Below are 26,881 nucleotides of genomic sequence, written 5' to 3'. Positions count from 1 at the left end.
CATTGGCTCCCATTGGCTCCCATTGGCTCGGAGGACTTAGGCTGTCGGCCTGGCTTGGTGTCTGATAAATTGTTCCTTGCCGGGAGATTTCCCAGCTAAGACACTGGTTCCGAACGCAACGGAACCCAGCGCGGAGCCACGCCGGGTCACGTGGCCAAAGGGCCCATGACATTCAGGCTGCGGAGCGTCATCGTGACGTTTGGACGATCCTCCGAGTGGCCCCGCTGCCTCCGCCACCTCTGCAGCCGCGGTGCTGCCATGGACCTGGGACCGATGCGCAAGACTTACCTCGGGGACCCAGAGGTGCCGCTGCCCTGCAGGGCCTCCGCAGTCATCTCCCGAGGGGAGGGGCATGGAAGGGATCCCCTGGGGTTTCTGATCCACCTCTTGGGGCTCGGGGTTACCCCTATGGGAGAAGCGGGGGTTCAAAGACAACCAATGGGGGAGGGTTTCTGGAGAAACGAGGATGAAGGTGGACTCCAGAGGCAGCTCGTTATAGGCACTCAGGGCGCTCACTTGAGGGTTGCCTGGGAGGAATCCTGCCGGTCGTTGGGCGCACTTCTAGGACGGTTTACTTACCTCTCTGGGTCTGTTTCCTCACTTCACAAGTAATATCACTGACCTCACAGGGATGTTATGGACTTTGATATTTGTAAAATACCTCTGTTGTTCAGTCGCCAAGTTGCGTCAGACTCTCTGCAACCCCATGGACTGCACCAGGCCAGGCTTCCCTGTCCTTCAGTATCTCCCAAAGGTGGCTCAGGCGGTAAAGCGTCTGTCTACAATGCGGAGACCTGGGTTCGATCCCTGGGTTGGGAAGATCCCCTGGAGAAGGAAATGGCAAACCACTCCAGTACTGTTGCCTGGAAAATCCCATGGACAGAGGAGCCTGGTAGGCTAAAGTCCATGGGGTCGCAAAGAGTCGGACACGACTGAGCACACATCCACTTTCATGTCCATTGAGTCGGTGACGCTATCTAACCATCTCATCCTTTGCTGCCCTCTTCTTTTGCCCACTTTCTCCTTTTGCCTTCAATCTTTCCAGCATCAGGATCTTTCCCAATGAGTCGACTGTTTGCATCAGGTGGCCAAAGTGCCTGCTGCTGCTGCTGCTAAGTCGCTTCAGTCGTGTCTGACTCTGTGCGACCCCATAGACGGCAGCCCACCAAGCTCCCCCGTCCCTGGGATTCTCCAGGCAAGAACACTGGAGTGGGTTGCCATTTCCTTCTCCAATGCATGAAAGTGAAAAGTGAAAGTGAAGTCGCTCAGTCGTGCCTGACTCTTAGCGACCCCATGGACTGTAGCCTACCAGACTCCTCCGCCCATGGGATTTTCCAGGCAAGAGTACTGGAGTGAGGTGCCAGTGCCTTCTCAGAGTAAAGTGCCTAGAACAGTGATAATCAGCTTGTTTAGTCACCAGTCGTCTCCAACTTTGCGACCCCATGAACTGAAGCCCACCAGGTTCCTCTGTCCATGGAATTTCCCAGGCAAAAATACTAAAGTGGGTTGCCATTTCCTTGTCCAGGGTATCTTCCCAACCCAGGGATTAGAACACGTGTCTCCTGGATTGGCAGGCGGATTCTTTACCACTGAGCCACTTGGGAAGCTTATGTTTGTTGTTGTTGTTAAATGTAACTAGTTAATTTATTTTGTCTATTTTTGGTTGCTCTGGGTCTTCCTTGAGCAAAGGCTTCTCTCACTGGGGAGCATGGGGCTCTAGGTGTGCGGTCTTCCCATAGCTGCAGCCCATGGGCTCAGTGGCTGCACCCTGGCATGTGGGATCTTCCCAGACTAGGGATCAAACCCCAGTGCCCTGCATTGGCAGGTGGATTTTAAACCACTGGACCCCAGGAAAGTCCATAAATGTTTGATAAATAAATAACACTTTGAGGAGGAGGAATAACTTACCCAGGAGTGCAGGAGAAAGCTCCTGGATCTTACTTCCTTTTCTCTCCTCAGATGAGAAACCAAGAGAACTATTTTAGAATTAGGGCCCAGAACTGGTTACCAAATCTAGTTGCATGTAACATTTCCAGAAATGCTTGTTAAACATGAAGTTTTTCATTAAATCTCAGACTTGTTGGGGGAAACCACTGACCCAAACTGCCCACCCAGGCCAGGCCCCAAAGTAACCACTTGCATGAGTTATCTTAAACCAGAGGTCCCAGGAAGGAACCTGGAACTAACAAGCTAACACCCTCTAGAAGAATTTGAGAAAGGTCAAAAGGAGAGAGGAGACAGTCTGTATGTCCTGCCTACCTCCCAGAATCCTTCTGACTGGAATCCATCTTGGCTGAGCAATGTGCATGCCACCAGGAAGGACCCTGAGTCAGAATGATTGGCCAGAGACAACCTGGAAACCAACAGCATCACCATAAAACATGAAACTGCAAGCCAAGTGGCAGATCAGTCCTCCTGGGTTCCCTTGCCCTGCTGCTTTCTACCTGGGCGCTCCGTCCCAATAAAGTCTCTTGTTTTGTCAGCAAGTGTACCCCTGACCTGCCTCTTGAGAAATCTGTATGCAGGTCAGGAAGCAACGGTTAGAACTGGACATGGAACAACAGACTGGTTCCAAATAGGAAAAGGAGTACGTCAAGGCTGTATATTGTCACCCTGCTTATTTAACTTCTATGCAGAGTACATCATGAGAAACGCTGGACTGGAAGAAACACAAGCTGGAATCAAGACTGCCGGGAGAAATATCAATAACCTCAGATATGCAGATGACACCACCCTTATGGCAGAAAGTGAAGAGGAACTCAAAAGCCTCTTGATGAAAGTGAAAGAAGAGAGTGAAAAGTTGGCTTAAAGCTCAACATTCAGAAAACGAAGATCATGGCATCTGGTCCCATCACTTCATGGGAAATAGATGGGGAAACAGTGAAAACAATGTAAGACTTTATTTTTGGGGGCTCCAAAATCACTGCAGATGGTGATTGCAGCCATGAAATTAAAAGACGCTTACTCCTTGGAAGGAAAGTTATGACCATCCTAGATAGCATATTCAAAAGCAGAGATATTACTTTGCTCACTAAGGTCTGTCTAGTCAAGGCTATGGTTTTTCCTGTGGTCATGTATGAATGTGAGAGTTGGACTGTGAAGAGGGCTGAGCGCCAAAGAATTGATGCTTTTGAACTGTGGTGTTGGAGAAGACTCTTGAGAGTCCCTTGGACTGCAAGGAGATCCAACCAGTCCATTCTGACGGAGATCAGCCCTGGGATTTCTTTGGAGGGAATGATGCTAAAGCTGAAGCTCCAGTACTTTGGCCACCTCATGCGAAGAGTTGACTCATTGGAAAAGACTCTGATGCTGGGAGGGATTGGGGGCAGGAGGAGAAGGGGACGACTGAGGATGAGATGGCTGGATGGCATCACTGACTTGATGGACATGAGTCTGAGTGACCTCCGGGAGTTGGTGATGGACAGGGAGGCCTTGCGTGCTGCGATTCATAGGGTCGCAAAGAGTCGGACACGACTGAGCAACTGAACTGAACTGTACCTCCTCGGACAATTCATTTCTGAGTGTCAGACAAGAGTCCGCTCTCAGGCCTTGGAAGGGATCCCCCTTTCTGCAATTGACCTGCTTAATGAGAATTTACTGGGTGGAGCCCAGGAGTTGTTTTTTTTTTAGGCTTCCCAGGTGATAGGTTTGACACCTGTGACATGAAACCCTGCTTTGTCAAATTATTCACCATTTTGTACCTGTTTTATTACCTATAAGATGAGGCTAACAGAACCTTCCTGGGGACGGGTTTTTGTTATGAGGACTAAATGAGTTAACATTTGAAAAGTGCCTAGAACAGAGCTATGTACACAGTAAACACTCTGTGTAAAATGAAATAAAACTCTCCCTTCCCAGGCATTTGAGGAGACTCATCTGACCTCCCTGGACCCTGTGAAGCAGTTTGCTGCCTGGTTCGAGGAGGCTGTTCAGTGTCCTAACATAATGGAAGCCAACGCCATGTGTCTGGCTACGTGTACAAGGTAGGCATAGCCGTGGGCCCTTCTGTAGGTGGGTTCAGATGAAGTAGGAAACTTAGGAAGCTTTCAATTGGATGGATGACAACTTTATGATTCTAGTTCTATTATTAACATGCTGTGTGGCCTCAGGCAAGTAATTTGTCCTCTCTGGGCCTCAGTGTCCTTACCTGTAAACAAAAGATTAGACTTGACTCAATTCCATTTAGTGATAAAATGTAGTGCCTCATTCATCTCTGCCCTTGATGCTTCCACCTCCCAGTACACACACCCTTGTCTCCCTCAGCTCCCAATCTCCCCAGTTCCCATCTGGGGAGGTAGATCTCCATAAAGCCATCTCCCTCTCTTGAAATCTAGCACAGTGCTGGTTTGTATCATTCATTTGACAATCAGTCATAAATCCCTTGAGACATCGCTTGTATTAGCCTCTTATTCAACTCTTCTTCCCCCTCTGCTCTTTGCCCCAGAGATGGGAAACCATCTGCCCGCATGGTGCTGCTGAAGGGCTTTGACAAGGATGGCTTCCGCTTCTTCACTAACTTCGAGAGTCGAAAGGGAAAAGAGCTGGTGAGGGTTCACGATAAATCCTTCCTGGGCCTGCAGGGTCCAGCCCTGGCTTCTTGGTCGCCTACTCATGCCACCCCTGCCCCTGTCCACTTGCCAGCCGTGCTCAGGCACTGTCCTGACTAAAGGCCTTTGCACTTGGCTTCTCTCTGCCGTGAATGAGGGCAAGCTTTAAGCTCCTCCACCTCCCTAGCTGTTTATCTGAGTAGCTCCTGTTTCTTCAGGTCTCAGCGCCCCCGTCACCTCCTCACGGAAGCCTCTGGACTCCCAGGCTGAGCCAGCCCCTCTCACTTTGGTCACTATAATTTACAAGTTTCCTTTCTGCCATTGTTTTAGTTTCTAACTGCATGTATTCAGGGGATTATGTGATTAATGTTTATGTCCTCTGCTAAACGGTAAGCTCTGTGGGGGCGGGACTGCCTCTGAGATGTCTCTGTTATACCCCCAGCCCCTCTTCTGTTGTTGAGCACAGAGCTGGCACTTCGTATGTGTTCAGTTAATGAATCCAAAATGAGTAGCTCTCCCCCGAGTCCAGTGCAGTCAAATGTGCATTTCGGAGGATTTGCAAATCTGTGGGTGAGAGAAATGGCAAGCCTCACTCTGGAGTCCATCTGGCTGAGGCTTTCAATGCAGGTCTTCCATTGACTCTGTGAACCTGGGCATGTTAGTGAACCTCTCTGAGCCTATCTCCACACCTGTAAAAGCAGGCCACCTTTGGGGACTTGATGAGATGCTACAGTAAATGCATCTGCAGGACCTGCTCGGTGCAGATCCCCTACCTTGCCCCTGTGCTCAGGCCTCCTCTCTCCTGTCCTGATGACTGTCTGTGGATTCTCTTCTGTTTCCAGGACTCAAATCCCTTTGCTTCCCTCGTCTTCTACTGGGAGCCCCTGCACCGTCAGGTGAGTGAGCATTCCTGGGACAGCCGGGGGTGGACTGGAGGTAGGAGGGGCCTGAGTTTATGGATGAACCTGGTGAAGGTCCCCAGGCTGCGCAAACATCCTGCCTTTCAAATGGCTCTCACTTAGCTGGGCTACCTGGAGTCAGGCGCAACGGGGCAGTGGATAAAGAGAAGAACAAAGAAGACTGGGGCCAGTGCTGGTCTGGAGGGCAGGTGGCCTTGAATGTTATCTAAGGAGGGCCGTCCCTGGGCAGGTGCGTGTGGAGGGGCCCGTGAAGAAGCTGCCTGAGGAGGAGGCTGAATGCTACTTCCACTCCCGCCCCAAAAGCAGCCAGATTGGGGCTGTGGTCAGTCACCAGAGTTCCGTGATCCCGGATCGGGAGGTGAGTGGGGCTTCTCCTTAGTCCTTTGAGTGGTGGGTGCCTTGGCTCAGCCCCAGAGGCTGTCCCCAGGGGGTGCCAGGGCCCTCTCTCTCCAGCAAAGTGAAATGGATGGTCTCCCTGGGGGATGTGAATATGGGGAGCAGGGATCAGGCCTCCTGTGTCTGTCTGACTCTCCTGTTGAACTGTGCCCCCGGAGGTCACCTGTGTCCCCAGCGCCTGGCACAGAGCACAGACCCTGTAAGTGGTGATTAAATGAATCACTGACTGGGTCTGGCCCTTTCTTCATTTCCTTCCCCTGGACAGTATCTGAGAAAGAAAAATAAGGAACTGGAGCAACTCTACCAGGAACAGGAGGTGCCAAAGCCAAAATACTGGTGAGTGATACAGGGGGGTCACCTAGAAAGGGACACTGGGGCCCTCACGCTTCCTTGAAGCCATGCTTGGAATTCCAGATATACTCCTCCCTGGCAACCCTTGTCAGATGCATGCCAGCAACTTCCTTCACGGGACCCTGGATGGCGTGGAAGGTGGTAGGGGTTGCCTGGCTGGAAAAATGCATGCACAGGGCACCAAACCGTCTACTTCTCCTTGTAGGGGTGGCTACATCCTGTACCCACAGGTGATTGAGTTCTGGCAGGGCCAAACCAACCGCCTGCACGACCGGATCGTCTTTCGACGAGGCCTACTAACTGGAGACGCCCCTCTGGGGCCCATGACCCACCGAGGCGAGGAAGACTGGCTCTATGAGAGACTTGCGCCCTAACTCCCAATCTGTTGGCACTGAGTGGAGCTGGGGCCAGTGCCCCAGAGAGGGTATGGGATGTGGGGCCAGACCCTTATAAACTCAACCCATTTCCCTTCCTGCCTCTTATATTCAGGGCCCTTCAGTGTTTACCCTCGGAATTCTCCGTAGTCAGCTAGTCTAGTGGAGTTTTAACAGTAGCACAGACGATCACAAACAGAAGGTCTCGTGATTATCTTCTCGACCTTAACTATAATTTATTGGAATAGCTCCCTGTAGGGGTGGGGCTGGTGTGACAGGGGTAGGGCCCCAGCAGCCTTGTCTCTTATCACATGACAAGAGTCTGGCCAAAGCCGATTGGTCCCAGCAGAAGCACCCGAGGCAATCTAGCCAATCGGTTTTTCTATTCTTTCAAATTTGAAATCTAGAGACTCAGAGCATAGGAGCCAAGTAAACAATGGCGGCCTAGAAACAGCAACTTCTGGCTGCCGTTCTTGCAATTCTCTGAACGATCCACGGATCCCTCCTTCCCACGCCTGGGGTTGTCCGGTTCCTCCTCCTACCTCAGAAAACCCATTGTCTTTAAAAAAAAAGAGAGAAATTTATTTTTTTCTTGGCTTAAACCGGTCAGAATTGATGTGCTTATAATGAAAAGAATCTTAACTCATTTACTAATAGGATATTTTTAAATCTCTTACCCAACTGATAGCTGCCCTCCATTATCTGAAGACGAGCAATGTGGAAAAGAGACTAAATGTATTCTCTGTAGCTGTAAAGGACCCATAGGTGGAAGTTAGATGAAGTTAGATTTCATCTCAATATGGGAAGAAATTTCAAACAACTGGGGCTGCCTAAGAGGGAGTAGGTTAGTTAGTGAGTATTCTGTCCCTGTCAGACAGGAGTTTTGTAGAAGGAACTCATGCTAGTACCTGTGGGTCAGGAAGATTTTCATCAGGCCTTACTTTCCACATTTGTTTTTAAAAACTCAATGTATGTGAGGGCTTTCCAGGCGGTACTAGTGGTAAAGAACCCACCTGCCAGTGCAGGAGGTGTAAGAGATGTGGGTTCAATCCCTGGATCTGGAAGATCCCCTGGAGGAGGGCATGGCAATCCACCCTAGTATTCTTGCCTGGAGAATGCCATGGACAGAGGAGCCTGGTGGGCTACAGTCCATAGTGTTGCAAAGAGTCAGACACGACTGAAGCATCTTAGCACAGCACATATGTATGTGAAATACATATATATACACATTTATATGTATTTCACTTTCCAGATATAAAATTAAAAAATAGAGCTTATACTTTTCTGACACACATCCCTTTACCTCCCTTCCATCCCAAATGATGATGACTCCTAGGTCACCGGTTTTCACTGGATTACCCAGGAGCTTTAAAAACCCTGCTGCTCAGTCCCACTCTCAGAGGTGATTTGACCAGTGTGAGTGCAGCCTGGACTTGGGGAAATTTCAAAGGCCCTTGGGAATTCTGTGCAGCCAAGGTTGAGAGCCCCTGTTGATAGATCTTTGCTACTTGCAGTGGGGCTTCCCTTGTGCCTCAGGTAGTAAAGAATCTGTCTGCAATTCTGGAGACCTGGGTTCGATCCCTGGGTTGGAAGATGCTCTGAAGAAGGGAAAGGCTACCCATTCCAGTATTCTGGCCTGGAGAATCCTATGGACTATGTAGTCCATGGGGTCGAAAAGAATCAGACACGACTGAGCGGCTTTGATTCACTTGCAGTGTAGTCCACAAGCCAGCAGCTTTGGCTTCCCTTGGGAGTCTACCCCAGACCCATTGAATCCCACGCTGCTTTAAACAAGACCACTCCTGCTTCCAGGTAACCAGATTAGTCTCAACCTCTAAACCAACCACTTCTGCAGCTGGATTCTTCGGTAGCATTTGGCTAAGGCCTGTGCTGAGCTATAGACTTTGTCTTCTTCGAGCACAAGTCTGGTGACCAGGGGTAACGTGGATGAGTGGCCTCCAGGCTGCGGAGAGGAGCCAGGCTGGGCAAATGTTTGCTGTGCCTAAGCCAGGATCAGAGAACTGACTGTTTGCATACATTGGCCTTTGAGCTTGCAACTCTGTAAACTGCTTCATTCCACTGTATGGGTGTGTGCTTTGGCATCTGTTACTGACTGCCTCCTCCAAGAGCGGCCCTCTGGGTGTTGACCACCCCCCACCCCCACCGGCCTCCTTAAGTCAGGGTGCAGGAAGGCGCAATGCTAGCCTTGTGGCCACTTGCAAGAGAGGGTGCTGGAGTGCCCTTCTCTACCTTGTCCTGTTATGTTATGGGGTCTGTGTGTATCCCCTGCTTTGAGCCTGGTCTCAGCTGTTCCTTTCCTTTCTTCTGTCTGACAGTCCCTGTGCCAAGTCTAAAATAAAAGCTCATCAGCCATCCATTATGTAAATATTTGATCTAGCCTGGTCTCATCCCCCACCCCCCATGTTTGAGGGGAGTTGAAGAATTTAAGCAACTCCTCCTACCTGGCTTCTCCACTTGGGGAGGTTGGGCGTCCAGCAGGGGGAGCCCAATGCCCAGGGTTGGCCCCTTCTAGGCAGCACAGGCCAGTTCTAGTCAGCCCCTCCTGCCCCCCTCTTTCCCCTCTTGGGTCCCTTCCCAGTGAAACTGTGGTCAATAACCGTGGCCTCTCCCGCTCCTGCTCATATTTTCATATTTGCACTCTCGCTTCCTCCTCCTCTGGCCTGGTGAACACTTGCGGCTGCCTGGGCGCTGACTTCCTGGGCAGCCAGGTCTCCTTGGCCCTTATTACCTGCCTCCAGCCCATCCGTCCATCCCTTAACTTAGGAATATGCGTGGAGTTTTTGTGGGAGATTCTGTGGCTGTCACTTTGGGGCCGTGGAGTGGAGTGGCATGCTCAGGGTTGAGGAACCCACAGACCCTCTCACCTAAGAGGGAAGATAGTGGCCTGGTGGTTGCCAGTATGAGACAGAAGCACAGGTCAGTTGCCTGGGGCCCAGCCTCTCACCCCTCCCCACCCCTTGCCTCAGGGAACCTCAGGATGGCTGAAGTGGCAGGTCCCTATGGTTTGGGGTCTCACCCTTGAAGCTGGTTGGCTTTTCCTCACTGGTTCCAGATTCTGGGCGGCCCCCTCAGAGGATGCTTGCCTCCCAGGACCGCAAGGCCCAGGCATGGCCCTCTCTCCCCACCTTCCCACTGCAGAAGGTGACTGTACTCCTTTCCTTGTTCTGAGCCTCAGTTTCCCTTCCCTGTTATTGTTCATTTGCTCTGTCCTGTCTGACTTTTTGCAACCCCATGGACTGCAGCACGCCAGGCTTCCCTTCCCTGAGCAGATAAAAATCCAGTGTGAAGGGGGCTGTGTGGTGCGGCAGCCATATGCACGGTTCTGTCCTCAGTCCCAGCTCTGCCACTAGGAACCCCTGACCCAGGTCAGCTAATGCAGCTGGAAAACTAGAAAACGGTGATAATGACAGCAGCTATGATGAGAGGGTTACAGGAGGAACTTGGTGGGGTTCTCACCATAGAGCTGGCTGATTACAGACCCTCTGAGTATGAGCTGCTAACTGGGCAGAGCTGCAGTCGGCTGAAAGTCAGCTCCTCCATGGGAGGCTTTATGGACTGAATGATTTTGGGGACCCTAGAAAGTTCCGTGTGGTGGGGAGGGATGGGGAAGAGGCTTGGGGGAAGGCCATACACCTGAGCCCACCTTCCCTCCCTCCAGTCCCTGGGCTCCCTTCCTCTTCTTCAGAGTTGCCTCTGGCCTGGGTGAGGCCAGCTAACAAAGGCCCCCTTGTACAGGTCTGTTTGTTTTGGTAAATGTCCTGAGTAACCTCCCTGGGGTGGCCCAGCAGCCTGTGAGGAGCTGACCTGGAAGCCACAGAGTCACATCGTTTAGTTGTCACCTTGGTCTCTTTCTGTTCCCACCATGAGCTCCAGAGATTTGGCCAATTTTTTTCCAGTTCTCAGTTCCTGGGGCTTGAGGAGGGTCTAGACCTAACAGTGTAGGGAGTAAGCGCTCTGTTCATCCTTAAACGGAAGCATGAGCTGTGGTGGAGTTCCTTCATAAAAGAGAGGAAAGGAAACCGATATGCACTGGGCAGATACCTAGGACTTCTTATGGGTCATGTAATACTGACCATGTACGTGTGCTAAGTCACTTCAGTCATGTCCAACTCTTTGCAACCCTTTGGACTATAGCCCTCCAGGCTCCTCTGTCCCTGGGATTCTCCAGGCAAGAATCCTGGAGTGGGTCGTCATGCCCTCCTCCAGGGGATCTTCCCAATCCAGGGATCGAACCTGCATCTCCTGTGACTCCTGCATTGCAGGTGGATTCTTTACCACTGAACCACCAGGGAAGCCCTGTCCTGGCCACTGTCTGTGAAACTAGTACAGCCCCTTTTACAGAAGAGGAAGCTGAGGCTTAGAGGAGATTTTGTTTTTGCTTTTTAATGTTCCCCAAATCACCCAGCTGCTAAAGGAGAAACCAGAATTTGAATCTGGATCCCAAACTAAACCCCTGAGATTTGGGAGTCAGTCACCAGAGGTCAATGGCACCCCACTCCAGTACTCTTGCCTGGAAAATCCCATGGATGGAGGAGCCTGGTAGGCTGCAGTCCATGGGGTCGTGAAGAGTCGGACACTACTGAGCGACTTCCCTTTCACTTTTCACTTTCATGCATTGGAGAAGGAAATGGCAACCCACTCCAGTGTTCTTGCCTGGAGAATCCCAGGGACGGGTTTCTGGTGGGCTTCTGTCCATGGGGTCACACAGAGTCAGACATGACTGAAGCGACTTAGTAGCAGCAGCAGCAGCACCAGAGGTCTGCTCCATTCTCTTGGAGCACCTGAAGGCCTTTCTGTTGCTGAGGTATAACTAGCTCCTTCCTTTGCTCTCTCCATCTCCAGACGCTAAGATGGCTTGGTGGTGAAGTTAGTGCCCTGTACGCTATCTTTTTTCACTTGAGGACCTTTCCTGATGCTCAAAAGGAACAGTTTGAACACAAAGTAAAAAAGAGTAAAGTCATGAAAGACTTTACAGTAAATGTAAGACAAGAGCGTACATAGGTTCTCTGCTTTTGCAGTATTGTTTATTACAAAAAGAAACCTACAATTTTTTTTCTTTTAAACAAAATTCAAGGCTCCAGGACTCATCTCTGGGGCTGATCCATCTTAAATACTAGTAGGGGTAGGAGGGCTCCTGCCAGAACTTCCCACCCCTTTTCCAAGTTTGGGCCCGAGGGACAGTGTACTTTCCCTTTGAGGGTGCATGCAGAACCTGTGGGGTCCCTGGTCCGGCCTTCTGCAGCACCTCCTGGGGAGTGCCAGGGTCCCTTCCTGCTTCGCACCTGGGGGCAAAGTTCCAGGAAGTTTCCCACTTGAGTTAGGAGGTGAACTCAAGTTCATCATCTCCACCTCAGCTCCAAGAAACCACCCCCATCACGTGGCTTCTGGAAAATGCACTCAGAATGGATCCAGAGAATAATCACACGTCGAGAAAGGAGAGGGAGCAGTAATTTAAACTCACCCTTGACCCCGTGCCCCGGCAGAGGGTGAGGTCTGTCCGGATCCCTTGCTCCATTCCTTCCACGCCCACCTCCCTGCTGGCGCTGCCAGTGCTTCCAGGAGGGCTGTCCTTCCCAAGTGGGACTTTTCAACCTTGAACTGAAGTGCCTTTGTATGTGGCGGGGGAGGGCGGGAGGACCTTCCAGAAAGGCCTTCCAGAAAGCCAGAGCACATAAATACAAACCTAAAACCAGACATTTCCTGCCAGCAGGCACCAAGTCCCCCCACAGCTTCAGCTGTGGCCAAAGAGGCCAGCGTGGCGAGCTCCTGTCTCAGACCCAGCTGATGGCAGGGAGCGGGAAGGTGCTAGCGTCCTCCTCGGCCCCCTTCACTGTCCTTTGCCCTCCCTGTCATCAAAGAGGTTGGGGTTCTCTGCCAATGAGGCTCGGACCTTTTTCTTCTCCTTGAAGCGGCCTGAGTTGGAGACTTTGACGTGCTTGCCCTTGGTGTTCTTGTCCACAATCTTCTCCAAGCGGGTGTTAAAGTTGCTGTTGGGGTTCCCACCGTCAGGCCTCGGGGGCTCCGCACCACCCTCACTCTGGGTGTAGGTGTCAGGGATCTCATACAGCACTTTGGGAGTGGATTTCTTTTTCCGCAGGAAGGTCAGCTTCCACCAACCAACTTCGGTCATGGCGTTCCCAGACCTGAAGGTGGGCCTTCCTGCAGGAGCAGGGGACGTAGAGAAAGGGGTCAGTGGGGAGAAGGGGTAGGGGCCTTGGAGAAGCCCTTTCTAGTCTCCCAACCAGGCTTGAAAGAATTGAAGGTGGGGCCAAGTGAACCCAGGATTCAGGTAAGCGATGCAATCCTTTCGGTGAACATGAGGGGAGAGAAGGGTCTGGGGAAGAGGCAGTCAAGAAAACATCCACGGGGAAGCCATCTGAGCCAGGTGGATGGGACAGTGGGACAGCTACACTCCGCTGCCAGACAGCTTGACACTCCAAGCTGCTTGGGGCTGCAGGAGAGTGAATAGCTTGCCGGGTCATACAGCAACTAGGCCTTGGCCACCTTCCCAAGCTCTTCCCGCTATGCCTCCAGGCTCTGCTGCCAGGAGCAGACAGGTGATCAGCTGGTATCAGACGGAAAGAAATACCCTATGCATTTTCTTTGGAATTCATTACAAAATTAAACAGTATTTGTGATGTTCAGAGTAATTTGGACTTCCCTGTGGGTCACCACCGAGGCTGAGGAAGCAGCTGGGGTTTTTCTAAGGGAGAGAAACATCAGGCTGGGAGTGGGAAGTCCCAAGAACTATTCCAGCCTCGTGACCTCTGGCAATGTACATCTTTGGACCTCAGTGTCCTCAACTGTCCTTTCCAGACCTAACATTCAGCTCTAATGTTAATCCTTGCCTACAAGGTAGACATGCTTTGCAAAGTAAGACTTATTGAAGGGTGGTTCCCTTTCCCCATACAGCTTCCATAAGGACAGGAGTTCGAAGGAAACCTGAACATTTGGAAGGAAGTTTGGTGGAGCAAAGAGGTACATGTGGGGTCTGGTTATCACAGGCTGGACCCTCCATAAGGGTGCCCCATGAGAGGTGGGGCAGGGTTCTGAAATCCAAGCTTCTCCACTGACAACGTGACGTGTCCTGACACAGTAGCGGCCTCACCTTTTACTATTCCATGAAGTTGCTACCTGAGCTGATAGAACTTTTGGCAGATGAAGTTATCTGGACACAAGAAAAAGAGAGTATAGGATAGAGATATTAAGATCAATGAAAGAGCAGGCAGAGTGATGAGAAATGGAAACATCTTTGGGCCTGGAGAAGTTGGTGGTCTGATTTTCAGAACTCCATGGTATTGTTGCAGGGAGAAGTCAATTCTGGCTCCATGTTGAAACTGTTTCCTTGACTTGCTTTCCATTGCTTTTGTTATTATAATCCTACATAATGGCCTGTCTCAGAGAATCCTGCCCCTCTGCCTGACTATTAAACTAAAGTGCCTTTGTTCAGAACCCTGTCCACCCATAGATGGCAGGAAGGAAGAAACTAACACATCCCCCTGCCTGAGGCTTGCCATTCTAGGAGATATTTGCAAAATTAATGGCCTTTTTACTTTGTTTCCTCCTCCCTGCCATCTCTGGTCCATAAAAGAACCTGGCATTCAGACCCTGAAAAGATGGTTATTTTGAAATGTTAGTCTGACATCTTCTTGGTCGCTGGCTTTCTGAATAAAATTGTATTCCTTGCCTCAACACCTCGTCTCTCAGATTCATTGGCCTGTCATGTAGAGAGCACAGCGAGCTTGGACTTGGTATCAGTGTGAGCTGTGCAAGTCCGGAGGAGGAGGGGGCAATAGCTGCAGCACACCTGAAAGCTAGATGATCAACCAGCCCAAGGTCAGGGAAATATATCACCTACTTTTAAAAACTGATGGTCTTAACTACATTTTCTAAAAAGACCAGAAGAAATATGACAAATGATTAATATTGGTTTTCCTTAGGTAGTAGGAATATGGGATATTTTCTCCTCTTTCTCTCTACATATATATATATATACATATATACATATTTTAAAGTTTTATTTTATTTTTTTGATTCCCAGATTTTCCATAATGAGCCTGGAGGTTTTTTTAGAAGGGGCACAGGTCAAGTTCATAAACAATGAAAGAGGGACTTCCCTGGGAGTCCAGTGGTTAAGACTCCATGCTTCCAATGCAGAGGGCATGGGTTTGATTTCTGGTCAGGAAACTAAGATCCTACATGCTGTGCAGTTCAGCCAAAAAAGTATTTAAAAAGAAAAAGAAAGAAATGAAAGCAGGATGCTGACCTAAGCTTGAAATGAACTGAGTGCCTGCATCCATGGCCTCCTTGTTGTGGTTGTCCCCTGGCCCTGCATATATCCATCCGCTTGCCCAGAGCAAGGGGATTCCTCCCCACCTCTCTGTCCAGGAAGCAGATCCCACTTTGCCAGCTCTGTCCCTCAAGCTGAGCTCACGAACCAAGAAAATCCCAAGGAGATCTAGTGCAGCTTCCACTTAGAAAGTGAAGGAGGGGTGAGTGGCCAGGTAAATACGTTCAGGGCGCCCTGGAGAGGTGAGTGCACCAAGGAGACAGCCTAAGAGCTTGCTTTGGCAGCCTGCCCCACCTGGGCTTAGCACAGCCTTGCACAGAACTTGGTGTTCCAGAATAGGTTTCTGGAAGGAGCCTTGGGGAGGGCCAGGAAGGAGGGACAGGGTGCTTGCTTGGCCTATGGGTGCCGCAGTCACCACCTGGTCTGGGGCAAAGCCCACAACCCCACCATGGCCCATCTGGGACTGCTAAGGAACTTGGGGAATGGAAGATTCAGCTCCTGAAACAACAGTAACCACCAAACTGCCTTGCTCTATGAGAGTACCCTCTGCCTGGGCCACTTAAAATATACCACTTTAACAGGTCTTTGAACTTGGCGTGCATGGGTCTTAACTCTCCTTGGAGTAAAGGGAGCCACTTGTCAGAAAACCACAGAAAGAGGTCAGAGTGGCCCTTGGGCCCTGCCCTGGAGCCTCCACCACGGCACCAAAGTATTGGTGCCCTTGGCTTCTGGCCTTGAATTCTGGTCTCTCCAAAATGCTTTCTGCTAGGCCTTGCTGTCCCTTCTGTCCAAGAGGACATGACACATCAGTAGGCAGATGTTTAGCCCTTTAACCAAGGCTAATCTACGGAAATCTGAATTTGCAGAACAGATAAACTAGAGGACTATTCTTTGTTTTTCAAAACAAGGGGGCTACACGATTCTTTTAAATAGTGAGCTACCTCAAAATAGTGTAAAATCTGATTTGTTTAGAAATAGTGACACAACAGTCAACTTCCCTGGCATCCAAAGTTGCAAAAAGCCAGAGGCCAACAGCCACATGCCCACGCATAGTCACAGGAGGCTAGAGGGACCTGGGGGAGGGGAAGTACTTGGAATTTTGAACAGACTCAGCAGTTGGTGATATACCTGCTTCTGTAGGGCCTGAGCAGGTGCACTGAGGGCAAGGCCCTTGCCCCAGGGCCTTGCAATCCATCAGATGATAGAAATCAGCCCTGAAGATGCAAGTTACACCTCCACCGTTTGCACAGCTTGGGAATCCACAAGGGCCTCACAGGATATCCTGCCACCCCCTGCCTATGGTGGTTAGCACCCTGGCATGCATGTGGGCACCCCAGGACAGCTCCCACCATGCCAGCTGGGTTCTGTGAACTGCCCTAAGTGCCTTGCCCAGACAGGGTTGGGCTCCTTCTGAGCTGGAACAAGTTAACCATTGACCGGGGTGGAGGTGGAAGGCTGGAGGTGGGGGTTGAAGGGGCGAGTCGGCTTCCTGCAGTAAGACAAAACTCAGGACCTCTATTCCTTGCATCTCTGCATGGCCCCTGTGGTACTTCCCCACTCTGCATGACACTCAGGTACCCTGGAGAGGACAGGGATATATTCCTACCAAACAGCCAGAAACATCCTCCAGTGGAGGAGGAGGTAGCAGGTGGTAAGCTCCTGTCCAGCAAGAGTTAATAGATCAGTGCTCTGGAGTAAAACTTTCCCAGAAGGAGCTCTGTTGGAGGCCTGGATTGACTCCAAGAATCCAGTGGGATGAGTCGAGCCCTGCCTGCCCACCTAGAGATGGGAGCCGACATGCCTGGTCCCCCTTTCCAGCTGGGTGTATCAGCCATGGAAGCAGAACTGAGCCCCCGGACAGAGGCCCATGCCTTGGTTTCCCCTCCCGCCCACCCTCTGCCAATACCTGTGAGCCCGACTGCTGGGAGGCTGGAGGCGAGAGCTTCCCTAGAGAAGGAGCTGAGTGCAGGAGCTGCGCCCTGGGAGACTGGGGGAGGTGGGGATGCCTCCGGACTGCCGCGCCAGGCAAGGCTCAGTCTGGGAGAGCTGGGTAGGAGCAGCTGTGCAGCAGGTGCGGAGAAACAGGTGCAGGAGCCCTACCTGCTCCGCTGTGGCCAGGAGTCAAGGTGAACCTGAAACCCAGCCCCTCCCGGCTAAGTAAACAGGCCGGCTCAGCTGATGAATATTCATTACCCCAGAAATCCAATCCCAGCGCCCCTGCACCCACCCAGAAGACAGGGTCCTCCAGGGACCGCCTGGCCAGGAAGAGGAAACCCCAAGGGAAGTCAGGGGTGGGGAGAGCCCGGAGCCTCTTGCCTCAGCCTGCCACTCTCGGGCGCCTGTTTGCACCCCCAGCCATAACTGAGGTCATCCCTACCTGTTTCATGCCCCAGGGAGGCCAGACCCTGTCCAGCATGAAGTGCCACCTGGACATTACCCCAGGCACAATCCAGAAAGGGTTAAGGGCCGCTGCTCCCGGCGGGAGAAATGGGTGCACCCAGCTCCTTTGAACTCAAGAGTCGAAACCAGTCCCTGGTCAAACTGGTTGGCAGACCGGTTCCCAGGCTGCCTGCTACCACCCCAGGCCTCAGGCGGGTGCTGGGTGGGAGGCTGCGGTTCCCTCCTGACCTGAAGGCTTTTCCTCAAGTTCTCCCTAGAAGGGGGTTGAGTGGCACCAGCTCCTCCTTAGGCCATGTTCTCCAGACCCACCACAACCTCAAGTGTCTACACCCACTCCTCCCTCACTTAGAAGCAGTCTTCAAAGACCTTGAAACTCTGCCTTCCGCCATGGACTGTGTCCCATTCCAGGACCGAGGAGATCTGGAGGTGGGGGTGGGGGGGGGGGTGGGCACTGGGTAGAGGAAAAGCGTACAATTCCCCCATCCTTGGCACTCCCTCCAAGTTATATTCTAAATTCTAATTAACCAGCTCTCAAACCTGCCCACACCTTCAGCACTGAGTCTACATGGTTCAGCTTCTCAAGGCCTCTTGAGTTCATGTTTGCCTCCATCCTAAACACCCCCTGTGTCCCTGGACCTCAGGTGGACGGTCCTGCAGAGGCTCCCCATGGCCCATAGTGGAACCCACTTGGCCTGGCCCTCCTAGTCTGCACTTTCTCTTCCAAACTCTCCCTGAACGTGCACACAAGGCCTTTCTCTGCATACCTTCCTTGGTATGGAAGCTAAGAGGATGCGATTAGGAATGGTCTCCCCACCCTCTGAGTAAACCAAAACAAACTCCTATTGATCCTTCAAGGCCTAAATTATTATGCCCCCTACTCCCCCGAGAACTGTCTTACTCCTACTGGGCTTACTCACATGCTTCTATTTAACATGCCATATACCATGATTGATTAAATGTGTACATACACACATACACATATATAGTAATGTAACGATCCAGTCACGTATTTGCCTCTCTTAGAGAATGTTAGCTCCTTGAGAGAAATATCCTATGATATCCCTTATGTGTAGAATCTAAAAAGAAATGAAATAAATGAACTTATTTACAGAACAGACTCACAGACTTAGAGAAGGAAGAGGATGAGGAAAAAGGATAATTAGGGAGTTTGGATCAACATGTACACCATATTTATTTAAAATGGATAACCAATAAGGACCTATTGTATAGCACAGGGAATTCTGCTCAAGGTGATGTGGTAGCCTGGATGAGAGAGAAGTTTGGGGGAGAATGGATACATGTATATATATTAGTGATTAGTTAGTGAAGTCACTCAGTCCTGTCTGACTCTTTGCGACCCCATGGACTGTATATATATGATTGAGTTCCTTTGCTGTCCACCAGAAACTGTTACAACATTGTTAGTGAGTTATACCCCAATATAAAATAAAAAGTAAAAAAAAAAAATGTTAGTTCCTTGAGCCCAGTCTGTCACTGATACGGACCTGGCATATAGTTAGTACTTAATGCAAACTTTAAAATACAAATAAGAAATATAAGTATTGTCTTTAAGAAATTCTTAATGCAGCCCCTTGTCCCAGGTAAATGTGAGAGAAAACCCATTTATTTCACTTCTGGCGGTTTCAGCTACAGCACACTTGCTGACGTGTTATCAGCTCCCTGGGGATCTATGAGAATTAAGGATATTGTTTTGTAAGGTTCTCCTGGCTCTCGTGAGAGGTATACACAGCTGTCCCAGGAAGATTTCCAGATCTGTCACTTTCTCTGAAAGCCTGGTGGAGAGTCAGGGTCCAGTCCAGAAGGTACCGAAGAGGCTAAAAACTTAACTGAGGTCTTGGGAAAATAGTAGAAGGATGATGGGATGAGCACTAGCTTGGGGACTGTAACCAAGGGTCAGGACACTGTCCATCTGTACGGGAGGAGGGGCTTGTGCTGAAAACACTCACTCCCTTCCCCCCTCTCACCCCACACCACTCTGCTTCAAAACCCAGGCCTTTCTGATGTGTGCGATCCAGAGGGGGCAGAATTCTGTTTTCTCAGCTCCACTCTGGAGGAGGCACCCCAGTGGGTGGGATTTAAGCGGATGCCTACGTGACCTGCCCTTCAGAGAAGGCCAGCAGGGCCAGGTACAGGAGCAGGGGCCCGCCCCAGCTCCCCATCCTGGGAGGGACCAACCTGGGAAGTTAGGCCCAACCCCTGACCTTTGGTAGGTTTATTTCTGGGAGGAGCAGGGTTGGGAGGGAAGTTTGAGATAAGGCTATAAACTATGAATATCCCTTAAACAGATCACCCCCACAAGGCTGCTATATTGTTTTCTAGAATTTTCCACCTTTTAACACACCTTCTTAAAACTAGGTTCAAGTGCGATATTTCAAATACGAACACAAAATGTGCAAGTTTTCAGAAATGTGTCCTTGTTGGCTAAAGCAAGTTAAAATAATACACCTCAGGGGGTCTCCAGGACCTGGGTGCCCTTTTAGACATGCAGCCATGGGGTCCCACTGGGTTGCAGATCTAATCTGGCCCAAAAGATCATTCCTAGTTTATTGACCTCTACCCAGGGAGTAGAGCTAGACTCCAGGGATATTTATTTCCCAAAGTAGGGAGAAGGGAGGGCCTGCCATCCTCCTCAGCACTCCCCTTCCTCTGGAAGGCCAAGAGATGAGAGAGTCTGGGGGTGGCCAGCCTGGTTGAGGGCCAAGTGGGGCAAGGCCACAGACTGGTCTCCAGAAGCTATACCAGGTACAGCCGGGAAGAGGGCAGAGCAGGTCTGGGGTGGGTATTGAGGTTGCCACTGAAGGGGCTGCCACTGCTCTCCTTCAAGGAGACCTCAGTGGGCAGTGGGAATATGAGCAGCCAGTATTCATGTGGACTGTGCGAATACTTAGAGCTCTGAATCCTCATTGCACTCTAAGATAGAGCCTCTGAGTGGGTTCACCAACTTGCATCCCCAGCAGCAATTTTCCTCTTTCTCTTTGTATTAGTTCCTTGTGGCTGCTGTAACACATTACAACAGACTCGATGGATTTAAACAACAGAAACGTATTCTCTCACAGTTCTGGAGGTCAGAATTCCAAAATCAGTTTCACTGGCCAAGACGAAGGTCTTAGCAGGGTCATGATCATTCTCGAGTCTCCAGGGACAATTCATTCCTTGCCTCCTCCAGCTTCTGGTGCCTGTAGGCATTCCCTGGCTTGCGGCCACATTACTCCCCTCTCTGTCTCCTTCATCCTCACGTCACCTTCCCCTCTTTCATGTTGTCTAATCTCTCTCTATCTCTCTTTTATAAGAATACTGGGGAGAGGGACTTCCCTTGTGGCCCAGTGGTTAAGAATCCACTGGCTATTGCAGAGGACACAGGTTGGATTCCCAGATTCCCATGAAGCAACTAAGTCCACGTGCCACACCTACTGAAGCCCAGACCCTAGAGCCCGTTCTCCGAAACAAGAGAAGCCACCACAATGAGAAGCCTGTGCATCAGTAGCCCCTGATTGCTGAAACTAGAGAAAGCCCAGGGGCAGCAACAAAGACCCAGCACAGCCAAAAATAAATGGAAAAAAAAAAGAATACTCAGGAGAGTATGCAGGGTCCACCCAGACGATCCAGGATGATCTCAATCACCTCTGCAAAGCCTCTTTTTCAAACCAAGTCATATCCACAGGTTCCATTGATTTGATGTGTATGTCTCGGTGGGGGTGAGGGTCGGGGGTGGACTGGAAGATGACTTTTTTTGTCCTACCACACTCTTCATTTTGACCATTTCTGTACTGTCAGACTGTGGTAGTGAGTGTGCCAACCAGAATACCCTGCAAGGAAGGACTTACTGCCTTCCTCAGCTGCTGGCCTCCAGCTGTCAGCTCTTTCAGGGTCCACCTCAGCTGCAGAGAGCATCTCTCCCAAGGGCCTGTCCTTCTAGAGATGTAAGGTCCAGCCATTTCAGCCCCATGAAGGACATGCAGAGGGGCCGTATTCACTTCACCAAACTGACAAGTTCTGCAAGGCCTGCGTTACAGCTGAATTTCTCTCTCTGCCCAATCCTACTTCTGTCCGGTTCCTCTCACAGGAAGTGATCCCAAGTAAGCATCTTGCCCCCTAAACTTCACCTACTCTGAAGAACACAACCCAGGACAGAGATATTAACATTTTTGCCAATGCAACGGAAGTGAAGTAATCATTTTTGTGTCTTATATATTTACTTTCCCTAAAGCTCTGGATTGCGGCTTCCCAGGTGGCTCTAGTGGTAAAGAACCTGCCTGCCAATACAGAAGACGTAAGAGATGTGGGTTCGATCCCTGGGTCAGGAAGATCTCCTGGAGAAGGGCATGACGACTCACTCCGGTATTCTTGCCTGGAAAATTCCATGGACAGAGGAGCCTGGCAGGCTACAGCCCATGGGTTTGCAAAGAGTCAAACACAACTGAAGCAACTTAGCACGCTCTACTGCACTGGATTGAATAGTGTCCCCCAAACTCAGGTCCACCTGGAATCCCGAAGTGTGACTGTTTTTGAAATAGGGTGTTTGGAGACGTAATTAGTTAAGCTGAGAACATACTAGATTAGGGTGGGCCTTAAATCCAAGGCCTCGTGTCCTTACAGGAGGAGAGACATGAAGGGAGACGCCATGCGATAACAAGAGCAGCGGATGAAGTGATGCAGCTGCCACTCAAGGAACAGCGAGGGTTTTCCGCAGCCACCAGAAGCTGAGTGAGCGGCAGGAACAGATTGTCCCTCAGAGCCTGTGGACGGAATCAGCCTTGCTGACACCTCGATGTTAGACTTCTGGCCTCCAGAACTGTGAGAGAATACATTTCTAATTTATCTAAATCATTTTATTTTATTTTATCCATTTATTTTTAGCTGCACTGGGTCCTCACCACTTTTTTCAGGCTTTCACAGTTGCAATGAGCTGAGGCGGTGCCCAGGCTTCCCATTGCGATGACCTCTCTTGTTGTGGAGCTTGGACTCCAGGCACACGGCTTCAGTAGCTGCAGCGTGAGGGCTCGGTAGTTGCAGTTCACGGGTTCCAGAGCGTGGGTTCAGTAGTCATGGCGCACGGGGGCTTAGTTGCTCCAAGGCATGTGGAGTCTTCCAAACAGGGGATCAAACCCACGTCCCCTGTGCTGGCAGGCAGATTCTTAACACTGACCACCAGGGAAGTCCTTATTCTATTTTTCAATATTTACTTATTTATTTATTTGGCTGTGCCGGGTCTTAGCTGCGTCATGTAGTATTTTTAGTTTCAGCATGCGGGATCTAGTTCCCTGACCAAAGATTGAGCCCGAGGCCCCTGCACTGGGAGCCCAGAGTCTTAGCCCTGGAATACCAGGGAAGTCCCATTTTTATTATTTTAAAGCACCTTAAGTGCGGTGCAGTGCTTAGTCACTCAGTCGTGTCTGACTCTTCGGGACCCCATGGACTGTAGCCCACCAGGCTCCTCTGTCCACAGGGATTCTCCAGGAATACTGGAGTGGGTTGCCATGCCCACCTCCAGGGGATCTTCCCAACCGGAGGATCAAACCCAGGTCTTCTGCATTACAGGTGGATCTTTTTACCATCTGAGCCACCAGGGAAGCCCTTTAATGCACCTGCTTGGTGATAAGTTGTTACAGCAGCCCCAGTTAACCATACAGGGAGTTTCTAGTAAGACTGAGAGTCTTTTCACACATGTGTGGGCCATTTGGGTTTCCTGTTCTCTAAAAAGATCCTTTTGCAACACAGAAAAATGTCTCCACCTGCCCACTGTTGTCCTTCTAGCACTAAAATAATACAACTGCTTTTATGGATTCTTGGGCTCTTTGCACAACTCTATAGCTTGACAGATATCGGCTGCCTATTAGTTGGGAAATCTGATCTACAGGATAAAATTTCAACCCTTCGTCAGGGACCTGAGTGTTCCTCATGGTCTCATCTTGCCAGTCTCTTCAACCTGATTTCTCTTCCCATGAATATCCCACAATAGACTTCTTGTGGAACAGCCATGCTGTCTCTCACCTATGTGCTTTATCCATATTACTTACTTCCTCTTCCTAGAATGACACCCATCACTTACATGCCTCTCCTCCCTCCTCTCCCTCCTCCCACAGTTCATTCCCATCCTACCAGACTCAGCTCAAGTATTACAGGAGTCTGCTCTGACGGTTTTCCATCCCCATCTCATGCCTTTACCCCTCAGTTGAGAGGGATACTCCCCCTTTTCTGTTTCTTTAACCCTCTAAGCATCCCTCTTATTTTGTCTATATGGATTTTTTTAAGCACTTACTATGTATGAGCACAGAGTTAGGCTCTGGATGTGCTGTCATGGGATTTAGAATGTGGTGGGCCTCTCACATATCATACAGTCATTTCCTTGGAGAGCTGAGACCATGTCTTATGTTAAGGTCTCCAACACATTGGCCAATGTATTCGGTCACTCAGTCACATATGACTCTTTGTGACCCCATGGACTGTAGTCCTCCAGGGTCCTCTGTCCATGGAATTTTTCAGGCAAGAATACTGGAGTGGGTTTCCATTTCCTAACTCCAGGGGATCTTCCCGATCCAGGGACTGAACCCACGTCTCCTGACTCTCTTGCATTGACAGGCAGATTCTTTACCACGGAGCCACCTGGAAGGCCCACCTTGGCAAATTGTGCTTGACGAATAGAGGGTAACTAACATTGAACAGAACGGGAAGGGAGGCTAAAGAGGTGAGAGGTGTGGCAATGGGCTTGGTTTTCCTCCCTGTGAAAGAGCAGATTTCCTCCACCTGCCATGATGGGGATGAAGAAACCATGGAACGCAGGGGCAATCCTCAGAAGATGACACCTTGAACCCAATTCATGAAACTCCCCGGTGAGTTATTTTCCCTTAGACGACTAACAAAGGTGAAGGGAAGGAGAGGGCATGGTGGCCAGGGTTTATCATGGGTCCCAGAGCACCACCCAGCTGACTGGCACCTCATGGGCCTTCTGGCTTATGCTTAACTTATGAAGCTAACCAGCCCTAATATCTTCGCCTCAAATTCCTCCCTCGAGCTCCAAGTGACTCCAAGTCCTCAGCTGTAGGGGGAGGGTTGAAGGAAAGAACTGGGACATGCACAGCCCTCCCCCCAGGCCGAGGGATCACGGTCCCCGGTCCCCGCTCACCGCTAAATACCTCCCTGCACCAGCTGCATCTTCTCTCCTTCCTCCACAAGCATCCATTAAGCCCCTGACACTCAGGGGCTGGGGTCCCAGAGATGAACAGGCCTGTACTCCCTGCCCACAAGGTGCTCACTGACTAGCTGGGGAGAGAGACTGCAAAGACCAACCCAGAGACTACACTGCAACCAGCAAGAGGCCAGCTGAGAATGCTGAGTTTTCAGAGCCTTCAGCCCAGCAGGCAGACACACACACACACACACACACACACACACACACACACACACACACACACACACACACACAGCACAGTCAGTGTTGCTGTGAGCAAACACACATAAGACATGGACCATAAAGTCATAAACATAGGGTAGATAAAATAAATGGATTATTTGAATGTCAAGGGTAAGCCTTCCTTTTATAGATATTGCCAGAACATGTGCAGTGGACCTTCTTGCCCAGAATGGGGCGTGGTAAGAAAGAACTTTGGTAAAGGCCAGGAATTGCCAAGGTGGGGGTGCTGACTGTCTGACACAACATCAGGGTAGAAAGTGGGAATTGGGCCGAAGAGGAGGGAGGAAGAGGCCTGCGGCTGTAGTGGCCCAGCTGCGTGAATGCAGCAGGCAGGGCTGCCAGAGAGGCCACATCCCACGGAGAACAAGAATGCGGGCTGGGGAGCCAGACAGGCCTGAGTTTGGATCCCAGCCTCACCAACTACCAGCTCTATGATCTTGGACAAGTTACTTAATTACCTGAGCTTTGGCTCCCTTGCCTTTAAAACTTGGCTAATAACAGTACCAGATTATAAGGTTGTTTGGAAGGATCAAATTAGATAAGGCTTGTAAAACATCTAGATCTACACTGGCGCTCGGCACAGACTACCACTTAATAAGCAAGCTAACAACAAAGGACGGCAAGGCAGCCTGCATACACAGCACCCCGAGGCCCTGTGCTTTCCTGTCTAAAGCCTCCACAGGCCTCCTGTCTTCTTCCTCACCTTCCTAAGTGCTACCCCTCCGCCGACAGCACCCCACCTGCTAAATCAGCAGAGAATTGAGATTCACCGTCAGAGTCTTTCACAGCCTCTCTCTGCCACTTTCCAGAGGATGGGAGCCCCAAGGATCTCGATGCCCTAGAGGCCAGACGACTTGTGTGCTTACCTGCCCATTGGCCCTGAGCCTCTCGATGGCCTCAGAAAAGGACAACCAGTGCAGATACTGCACAAAATCCGGACCCCTACACTCTCTGGGGCTACCACCCTGACGCTAGCACTCGGCCAGAGCTGTTCTCAAACACCCTTCTTTCCGCATGAGTCACCTAGGGTGCTGCAAGCGGGTGGGGGTGAAGTGCTGGTGGTCTCTGCCTCCACCACCTTACCAGGGCTGGGCCTTCCAGACTCATCCTGCCCTGCCCTGCCCTGCCCTGCCTGTTGGTTCAAGGAGGAGAGATGCACCTTGAGGGTGGGGCAGGGCCATGCTTCTTGGGATGTCCCAGGGAGCTAGGAACACATAGTTGAAACCCAGTAAGTTTGTTTAATCATGGGGAAGCTCCAGCCATTCCTATAGCCTGAGTCAGGATTCTACGATGGGAGCCAAATTCCCATGAGAGAGCCCTGAAGAGGCTCTTAGTTCTGCCCTATGAGCCATTTTTATGGAAGACTTTCAACTCCTTCTATAACAATAATGATTAATGTTTCATAGACACACAGAGAGTTTGCAAATAATGAGAAAAACAAATCTATGAAAGTATGTTGTAAACTATAAAGAGTTACATACATCTAGTGGGTTTGTTTATTTAAGCTTGTAAATAGAAATACCCTGAGATGGTCAGGATGTTTTATCTCCATGTGGAGGAAACCGTGGCTAGCAGAGAGCTTATCGAAATGGTCCAAGATTTCATTGGGCAGGAATCTAGGTCTTCTCACTGCCCTATCACATCACACAGTTCAATAAAAAATTTACTAAGCCCCAAGTGATGTTCTGGGCAGAGGTGGTAGGGGAGGTTGGTCACTTAAAATGACTCAGGCAGAGCCTCCTGGAGGAGCTAACAACCTGGAAGGGGAAGGGTGCCAAATGGCACATCCAGTCTTGTGAGATCCCCTGCCCACCCTCTCTCCTCTGCACTTCTGGACCCATCTCATGCTCTCCCTCAGCTTCAGCCACAACCTGGATGCGGATGAATCAGCCTACAGCTCTCCAAAGCTGTATCTTCAGCCCCCTGAACTCCAGAGCTGCAGACCCAAGTGCCTCTTGCATACTTCTCACAGGGGAGTCTCCCTGGGCCACCAGCCCCACAAGTTCAAAGCTGAGATGCCCTCCTCCTCACCCCCTGCAGGATGCTCAGTATCCTGCATCCCTGAATTAGGTGGGGCACTCCCACTCAACCACCTATGCGTCACCCTGTTGACCCACTCCCCACCCACACAGCCAACCAACTGCCAAGTC

At 50.6% G+C, this 26,881-nt stretch overlaps 2 protein-coding genes across 4 annotated transcripts; one reads left to right on the top strand and one right to left on the bottom strand.

Annotated features, from left to right (window-relative positions):
• Window positions 1-29: 29 nt before the first annotated feature.
• PNPO (pyridoxamine 5'-phosphate oxidase) lies at window positions 30-8,974 on the top strand. The gene is made up of 7 exons (XM_004012812.5): window positions 30-303; window positions 3,859-3,983; window positions 4,445-4,544; window positions 5,390-5,443; window positions 5,697-5,825; window positions 6,129-6,199; window positions 6,420-8,974. Exons 1-7 carry the CDS (start codon window positions 166-168, stop codon window positions 6,586-6,588), a joined length of 786 nt encoding a protein of 261 aa, XP_004012861.1. The 5' UTR covers window positions 30-165; the 3' UTR covers window positions 6,589-8,974.
• Window positions 8,975-11,607: 2,633 nt separating this feature from the next.
• On the bottom strand, window positions 11,608-17,367 carry PRR15L (proline rich 15 like). Of its 3 annotated transcripts, none has more exons than XM_012185981.5 (2): window positions 17,277-17,367; window positions 11,608-12,768 (listed from the first exon to the last, which is right to left on the bottom strand). In XM_012185981.5, exon 2 carries the CDS (start codon window positions 12,737-12,739, stop codon window positions 12,437-12,439), a length of 303 nt encoding a protein of 100 aa, XP_012041371.1. In that variant the 5' UTR covers window positions 12,740-12,768; window positions 17,277-17,367; the 3' UTR covers window positions 11,608-12,436. The 3 variants fall into 3 exon arrangements, with proteins under 3 accessions (XP_012041371.1, XP_004012860.1, XP_012041372.1); XM_004012811.5 differs by lacking the exon at window positions 17,277-17,367 and adding an exon at window positions 16,806-17,027; XM_012185982.4 differs by lacking the exon at window positions 17,277-17,367 and adding an exon at window positions 17,000-17,027.
• Window positions 17,368-26,881: the final 9,514 nt, after the last annotated feature.

The sequence above is a fragment of the Ovis aries genome, chromosome 11 (assembly GCF_016772045.2).
Source record: "Ovis aries strain OAR_USU_Benz2616 breed Rambouillet chromosome 11, ARS-UI_Ramb_v3.0, whole genome shotgun sequence".
NCBI lineage: Eukaryota > Metazoa > Chordata > Mammalia > Artiodactyla > Bovidae > Ovis > Ovis aries.
The sequence above is the reverse complement of the archived record's forward strand: the minus strand, read 5'-3'. Positions and strand labels throughout refer to the sequence as shown.

Bases quoted from the DNA above. Each gene is read 5' to 3' on its own strand.
- PNPO (XM_004012812.5), top strand. From the start codon at position 166: ATGACATTCAGGCTGCGGAGCGTCATCGTGACGTTTGGACGATCCTCC. The intron at 304-3,858 runs GTGCCGCTGCCC...CTCCCTTCCCAG, and splicing joins CTTACCTCGGGGACCCAGAG to GCATTTGAGGAGACTCATCT. The intron at 3,984-4,444 runs GTAGGCATAGCC...TCTTTGCCCCAG, and splicing joins TGTCTGGCTACGTGTACAAG to AGATGGGAAACCATCTGCCC.
- PRR15L (XM_012185981.5), bottom strand. From the start codon at position 12,739: ATGACCGAAGTTGGTTGGTGGAAGCTGACCTTCCTGCGGAAAAAGAAA.